Source organism: Amphiprion ocellaris, chromosome 4 (assembly GCF_022539595.1).
Source record: "Amphiprion ocellaris isolate individual 3 ecotype Okinawa chromosome 4, ASM2253959v1, whole genome shotgun sequence".
Lineage (NCBI taxonomy): Eukaryota > Metazoa > Chordata > Actinopteri > Pomacentridae > Amphiprion > Amphiprion ocellaris.
The window spans coordinates 36,716,254-36,724,247 of record NC_072769.1 but is presented as its reverse complement, the minus strand read 5'-3'; the positions used below and the strand labels follow the sequence as shown (position 1 = coordinate 36,724,247).

The following is a 7,994-nucleotide window of genomic DNA, read 5'->3' as shown; positions in this document are numbered from 1 at the left end:
GGGCTGCTGGGGGACCTCTCTGGATGCACTGAGCCCTTCTCTCATTAAAGATGTATTTACTGTATGTATGTATGCCTGTATGTATGTATGTATGTATGTATGTATGTATATGTATATGTGCATATATATATATATATATATATATATATATATATATATATATATAGTCAAAGACTTGCAGTTATCTAAAGTTAATTAAACTGTTTCCCCATGTGAAGCGCTCCCATTCATTGGGTTACTGCACTTTTGTCATCACTGTTGTTATCTTTCGTTTAAGCAGTCTTTGTAAAAAAAAAAATCACATTTCCGTGCTTTGTTTTCTTAAATATATATTTTCATTCTGACAACTTATGGTGCGACTCCAGCTGGCAATATGTAATTTGTTTGCTGTCAGCTATTCTTAAATTTGAAATGCAGGAAGCTGTGAGCCACATTGGCTTGTATTCTGTTGGTGTTTTGTCTTTTTAAAGAACTTGTTATGGAGCAGTGGTCAGAACCAATGTTAACTTTCCTATTCGACAGATCTGTAATGGCACAACCTCTTTCTAAACTGTCACTTTTACATTAACAGAGTTGTTGGTAAGAACCCAGCTGGCAGGAAATGTTCCCACAACACTGGATAATAAACTTGCACGTTACAATAATTACTTTTTAAAGAAAAGGTTTTGATCAAATGCTCAAAGAGTGTTTTAAGAATATTTTAATGTCCACATACGAGGATGTTCCCATAACACAAAGGAGTAATGTTCTCCAATTTGGCTTTCCGATTTCAAAGTAATTCTAAATTCAACACCTCTCTGCCAACTGCTTCCAGTGACAATCACAGTTCACTAGTTTATTTGCATTTATTCACTGTCTGTTGTTGTTTATTGTTGTTCAGAGTATTAGTTAATAAATGTGCATAATTATCATCGGTTTTGTAATGAAAAAGTAATGAAAAGGTGGCCATGTGGTAAAAACTTGTTAGCACTCCAAATGCTTCTGTGGCTGGAAATAGCTCCTAATAAAGGCACCATTTACTTCATTGTTACGTTTGCAGAGAAAAGTCTGTCACGTAGTTATGTAACTATAACTACAATAAGCAATATAATTGAAAGGCAATGAAAGCCTGTGTTTTCAATCATCTTCTCGCCAATAGAAATGGACTCATATATGAGCATGCGATTGTCTATCAAAGTGAAAAGATTCTTAAGACTATTTTATTTTGGTTGCACTTCTCTTTTCATGCTTGCCATTTTCTCGGCCTTCAGGTGCATGCTGCGCTTATAGGGAAGTAAGTGGTATTGTGCAACATGTGAATGAGTTTTTAACCATGCTAGTAGCAACCACTCTCAGATAGACTGAAAAGTGCCCCTGCATACAACATTGATCAGAAAAATATCTTGCACAGACGCTCTGAAGTCCAGACTTTTTTTCCGAAAGGTTTTGCTTTACCTCTGACTTGCTTTCGGTGAAATATCTCAACCACTATTGGACTGCCATGAAATTATGTGCAGGTATTTATGTCTGCCTGAGGATGTTTTGCAATACTTTAGCAATCACTTGTCTTGCACATTGTCACCCCTCGCCTGTCTGGAAGTCAGAAAATTTTTCTAGGATTTATGGGAAAAAAAACAGCCCTTTTCTATAAGCTAGTGATAGAATTCGTCGTTGCGTTCGAAACTTTAGTGCCATAAGGAAATCATGACCATTTCTGAGTGGTATTTAATCAGCCTGACAGAGCACAGCAACAATGGTCCATAGTCAGCTGAGATGAGAATTTGCACACTGCACCAAAAAGAAGAAGAAGAAAGTGTGCACAGCTTTTTTTAATCGATTCAAGGCAATATTATACGGCCGTGGCTCACCAAGTGAATTAAAAGCCAAAGAATTATAATAAGAGAGATCCATTACTATGAGCTATAATGCCACTGGTACCACATCTGATTGACAAGTTTCTGAGATGTCTGTCATCAATAAGATCAGTCATTACCTAAAAAAGTATTGCACACAATCAGTCGCATGTTAAATGCCCTGTAGTGAATAATCAGCGCTGTGCAGAAAGTAGATGTCCCTCTTTTGCTGGATTTAAGAGCATTGCCTCTGGGCTGTGGTTGATATGACCTACCAACTACTCAATTTTCATACTTTGAGAGAGATATGTATTGATAAGACTCTATTTTTAACAATATCTAAGAATGAGTATTTCAGTTTGGATTGCAGCCATCTGCAGAGGACATTTACAATGGAGTTATGGGTATTTCTAGATGCTTTTGTAAATTATTAACTATTATTTATTATCATTTACTATTATTATTAACTATCAGTGGCCTGCAGGAGGCAAAGTAAAAAATAAAACAGTCTGATTATTTTCTTTATGGTATAATTCAGGCACATGGCCACAAGTGATGCAAGACACTGAATGAAGAGCCATGAATAACATATAGAAGCGTATGTGGCAATATAATAAGTAGAGAAGAGAAAACATTAAATAGGAAATCTATTCAATAAATTGACAACAGAAGGCTATTAAGCATGTTAGACCGAAGAACAGGGTACAGTAATGAGCATTAGTGTAAAATTTGAGCCACAAAACAGATTTTTATCCATTTTGCATTTTCAACGTGACCAAATAACTGCCAAAAATATGTATGCTGTGGGCCTACAAACCCCTCTATTGATATAAATTAATTGTCACTAACGTTTAATGTGCCATTTGATAAATCATGAGTGTGTGGGAAAAGTGCATAGTGTCAGACTGTATAAATCAGTCTGGAAACTACAAATTTATAACAAAGCTGCAGGTGATACTTCTTTGAACCCTAATTTTATAATTTATGCTGTTTTTATATTTTTGAACTCATAAAATGTTCAAATAATTTAATGAAACTGACTAAACATTAAGAATTGATATGTATAGGGCATTTAGAGTGTAATTATGGGTATTTGTCCATAGTTTTATTAACTTGTCTGTCATAACTGGGGTGAACATCAGATTCTCTACAGCAGTCGGCAGGTGACACAGTAAAAATTCTGATTCTTTTTTGACTGTATAATGCAAAACCTTAACCGCACCAGTTTGCAAAACATCTGATGAATAACCTTTAGTAAGCTATATGCCGATAGAAACTTAAAAAGGAATTAAATTGCAGTATTCATTAAAGAATTGATATTAGAAAAATATTTAGCATGTAAAACCCAAAGCCAGTGTACAGAAATGTCTTTTTTTTAAATGTAAAGTAGGGCAAGATCTGAGCAGCAAACTCATTCTGACCATTTGCCAACCATCTGAGAAATGCCTAGTTGATATAAATTCACTGCCATTGGCTTGTAATGTGTCATATATTATACCATTTGTGGGTGGAAGCAGACTTTGAAAGGCTCCTGCAATAGAAAGCATTAGTCTGGAGACTCCAAATGTAAGTGAGAGTTGGTGGTATTTATAACCCTAACCCTAACCCAGAAGCCACTGCTGCACTGTGGACAGTGAGTCTATCTGCAGGATCTGACAGAGCAGCTCCAAAACCTGACACCAGAGCAGCAGACCATCACAGCATTAGCTCACAATCCACAAAAACTTCACAACTTACATCAAGTGCCTCATTAATCTCCCGTGGTTCTCTGTGACAAAGCTGCGTCGAAGGCTATTTTTTAACAAGTGTAACTTTAGACCAAAAGCTTTGCTCTCTGAATTATTTCTGACTTTGGAAATCTGCTTTTAAACCCTTCTTTACTGAGATAAAATATTACTTAGCTGTGCTTCATTTCAACGCCAAACTACCCCAAAATGCCACTTTTTGACGATTACAAAGGAACTCAAGATCAGTGGAGCCGTGAGTCACCGTGAGTTCTTGATCCTGGAAGGGTTGAGGATACTTTAGGTGCTGGGAATGAGATCTGTGCAGGTAAGACTTGCTGGATGGAGGGATGATTCTCCCAGTATCAGCTGAATACTGAGTCTTTTGGCGCACAAATTCATCCTCAGGTTGGTCCTGGAATATATCGATACATGCATCCAGTTTAATATCTACAGGGGCTAGGAGGAGCCATACATAGAACACTGCCATGCTAGCAGCTTGATTCTTTCCTTTTGTCAAGCACTTTATAGCTAGAATTGCACTGTATACAATGTTTCTGCATGCCAAAAGCTTCTTTTTCCATATTACAATTAAAAATTCCACTTCAGGTGATCTCTACTGCTAGAAAAGGGCATATTATACTATTATACTGAAATTTTAGTGCAAAGAGGTATGTTGTAGCTTCAGGCAAAAACAGTAGCTAGGCAAAAAGTGTGTTGTTGTCTGGATTACAGCAATATACATACCTCATTTTTTCCCAATTGTGCTCGAAAAGACAGATTGACTTTTGCAACAAGTTCTTTAAGTTCATCCCTCCAGGCTTCTGAAAACAGTGCTGCGAAATAAATACGGGAAATGACTCTCATTATTCTAAATCTAAATTGCATTCTTTCATGGCTCAGCTTCAGAAAAGTAATGAGAAAATTTAGGTGCCCTGTACGCACTTAAACCTCACCTGATTTGTTATTGTTTCCGCTGACTGCATGGAGGTTTTGAGTGAGTGGGAAGGTAAAAGTGGGCCCGGGTGATTTCCTGAGGACGTGGCTCTTGAGAAGTGGATGAGGAAATAATGATGAGGTGACACACCAGTCATCTCGTACCATGCAAATTGGCCTGCCATTGAGTCCTGTGGATGGGAGAGCAGCTTGGTAATGACTATGCAAACAGAAGATAAAGTACTTCAGAAGTAAGGGACAATTAAACCTGTACCCTGAAGAACTACAGCCATTAGATTCCCTGCTGAGACTAAATGCAGCAACTTCATGGCCACATCAAGGAGAAAAGTGACTCTTCTACCAATAAAGCAGTCGTCTCTTTCATGGAAGATATTGGTAATACAGGTGCCCAAAGAGCAGGCCATGAAATATTTCATTTGAAGTGTATGTAACTTGTGAATTATTACTAATCTCAGGCATGGATGCTGTCAGGGTTAATGGTCTCATTTATCTTGTTATTTAATGGATTTTCAAATCATCACCACCTGAAAATGTGGGTGTGAGACTTTCCAGTGGTAGAAATTTTACGCAAAGCCTCAAAGTGCTTGGCAGCTTTAAAGAGAAAACCCTACTTGGGGGAATCAGAATAAGCTGCACATGCAAAATTATCACATGAACATATTAACAGAACAGTTTTTAATGTAATAGGAAGCTATTCAAGCAGCATGAATTGTCTTAGCATCTGCTAACAAGTCTAAAAGCTCATCTCTGTCCATCAACTTTACATATTTAGAATTTTTCTCCCAGAAAGTAATCCGTGCATATAATGGCTCAGAAGTAAGTATACCCTGTTGCTTCTTCTAGAATGTGCCAATCTATGAAATCCCTGCGTTTTTTTGCACCCACCCACCCATAGCCACTCACTGCAGCCCAAGCACTGCAGCTCACCTACAACTCAGCTTGAACACCACAAAACTACTCTGCACTACATAATGGCAAGTAGTAATACTGGAGTAATTTATCCATACATGTTTGACCAAGAAATTGAGGATTGGTTCCTTAGGTTTGTTCTGTATGAGACTCTGGAAGTCTAATCTTTCCAGAGATTCTGTGATTTTAGGGTGGAAATGCTCAGCCATGGTGTCGACTGCTAATTTAATTCATGATTTGCCTTCCAGCATATACACAACACTATAGACATGTTTACAAGGTAAAAAGCTTGATTTCCAATGCAATTTTGAATACAATTGTGAACATTTTTATATAACATGCATGGTATCCCTGATCTTTCCTGTAGCTTCACCAGAAGACTGAAATTTTGGGTTGTTATTGAAAAGGAGCTTGTACATGTGTTTAATATGGAAGATCTGTTCCCTCATGAATATGAGCTTTTCCTGCTGCATTAGTCTTTCCATCAATTCCATTTTCCCATGCAGCCAAAACACTTCACTCTCAATCTCGATGTCTCTGCTCCCATCCAATAATCTATCCATGACTCAATCAGGCTGTAGATTCTTTTAAATCATTGCAGTTCTGTCACTTTCTCCCAGCTGCTGAACGTTTTATCCTCCTCTTCTCCATCTCCACATCATCACAGCTAGTTTCCATTAAACCATCTGCTAACTTTGCAGCGGGTCTTGTCGTCATGTCTTTTCTCCATTGTGTGTTGTTTGTGTTGTTGTTTTGTCTGTCACTGCATGCACTCCTGAAATCACTTCAATATTTTATGTATTTTTCAGCTAAGCATTTTATGCAACTGATTTACTTTCATCTTACAAAGCCATTGGGCCAAATTGACTGTTCTCTATTTTTTGAGGTTTTTGACCATTGTTGCAAAACTAATTATCCTACTGTCAGCTTCAGCTGTGCTTTGTTTTTAGTATTTACATGCAGGCATGTTAGCATTTAGCTCAAAACACTGCTGTTTTGTTTAGTAGAATAGACTGAAAATCAGCAAGCCTGAGTCAAAACAGGACAAAAGGTACTTTTTGTCATGATTAAAACAATCTGCAAATGATGTCTTAATATAAACATGTCCACAAAACATTAGTGTTTCATTTTTACTTTTTTATGTAAGATTTGTTTTCGTGCTTCTTTCTTTTTTTTTAATGAATCAAAAATGATGAAAATAATGACAATAAATAGAAATTTAAATCATGTTCCAAACCTCTCTGAACTAAGAAGGAAATCAAGGTTCAGCTTGAATCAGTTACTGTTTCTAAGCTTGTTTATTAAACTTTCAGTTGATGCTGATCTACGAAAGAAACCATAAAGTGCATTTTTGGTTGTTAACCAAACCAATTACTCAATATGAAATCAATAATCAATCAATAGATGCTAAAGTGCGAAGAGCTCAGGGAGACTGCAGAGTCAGGTGAAAATTCTCTACAGTTCCCTCTGAATGGAAACACAGGCAGGTGTCAGAAATAATCTGTTTTTTAATTTGTGTTGAATAGAGAGTCAATTATGGTGATCAATAATTGCTCATTTCTCCATCCAGTAATGATCATGATAATGAGTGGTAACAATTAAACACAGCTCTAAAAAATGCATATAATTATTTGAAAGTTGTTTAGAGGAGAGGAGAGGAAAGAAGAGGAAAGGAGAGGAAAGAAGAGGAAAGGAAAGGAAAGGAAAGGAAAGGAAAGGAAAGGAAAGGAAAGGAAAGGAAAGGAGTTAGTTTAGAGACCTTTTTCTGCCTACCTTGAATATGTGTCACCCGGTGTGGATGAGGGTTGTGCTGGGAGAAGAATGAGTGGTGACTCAAGGCCCCAAAGTGTGGGCTGCTTTTTGTCAGTGTCTTGGTAAATTCAGCGTTGAATGGGTCTTGATTTATTTGATTGTGGCTCCTTTCTCCTGTCGTTCCCCGGGAGTCTGGTGCTGTCAACATATCTGAGTGACGAATGGTAGTTTTGTCTAAATCAGAAGGAGAAAGAAGAAGTGAAAAGCTCTTTTGATATGATGTGACAGAAACACCAAAATCTTATTATAGTAGTAGTTTTTTGTTTCAAAGTTGCTAAAAACTAAACACCTGAAAACCTATCAACTACCCTGGTGCACACAACTCTGACTTCATTAACTAAACTTCAAGAACAAGTAATGTGTGTTTTGTGTCTGATTGGAAAGAAATGCATCAGGTAAACACATTTTGAGAAAATAAGATTGAAGGACCACTTTACCTCTGAAAATAGGGTGCAGCTCCAAACTTCTGGTAGTCAATGTTTGTGCTGCTTTGGTTGCTAAGAAACCTCAACTAAACAATGGCATCTGTGTACTGGCACACTCAGTCAGGAGTTTAGACTGGATGTGCAAAGCAAGTGCGATTTACCTATTGTATAATATTCTATAATTATGTATTGTATGAACAGCTGAAAAATGAAATTAATGCAGAGAGAAGAGACACTGCATCTGACCACACATGTAGTTTTATCTGGCTGTAGTTCTATGTGGAGGAACAAGAGAAAAAAAACAATGTCTTACCAGAAAAATGTGTTTTAATTGA

General features: G+C 37.1%; 1 protein-coding gene across 1 annotated transcript; it reads right to left on the bottom strand.

Annotated features, from left to right (window-relative positions):
- Window positions 1-208: 208 nt before the first annotated feature.
- LOC111586947 (protein TBATA-like) lies at window positions 209-7,728 on the bottom strand. The gene is made up of 6 exons (XM_035942248.2): window positions 7,672-7,728; window positions 7,196-7,408; window positions 4,513-4,683; window positions 4,304-4,392; window positions 3,822-3,971; window positions 209-3,505 (listed from the first exon to the last, which is right to left on the bottom strand). The coding sequence occupies exons 2-6, from the start codon at window positions 7,380-7,382 to the stop codon at window positions 3,434-3,436; spliced, it is 669 nt and encodes a 222-aa protein (XP_035798141.2). The 5' UTR covers window positions 7,383-7,408; window positions 7,672-7,728; the 3' UTR covers window positions 209-3,433.
- Window positions 7,729-7,994: the final 266 nt, after the last annotated feature.

Coding starts and splice junctions, on each gene's coding strand:
- LOC111586947 (XM_035942248.2), bottom strand. CDS start 7,382: ATGTTGACAGCACCAGACTCCCGGGGAACGACAGGAGAAAGGAGCCAC. Junction 4,393..4,512: donor CGGAAACAATAACAAATCAG/GTGAGGTTTAAG, acceptor TTTATTTCGCAG/CACTGTTTTCAGAAGCCTGG. Junction 3,506..3,821: donor TCCAGGATCAAGAACTCACG/GTGACTCACGGC, acceptor CTCTGGTGTCAG/GTTTTGGAGCTGCTCTGTCA.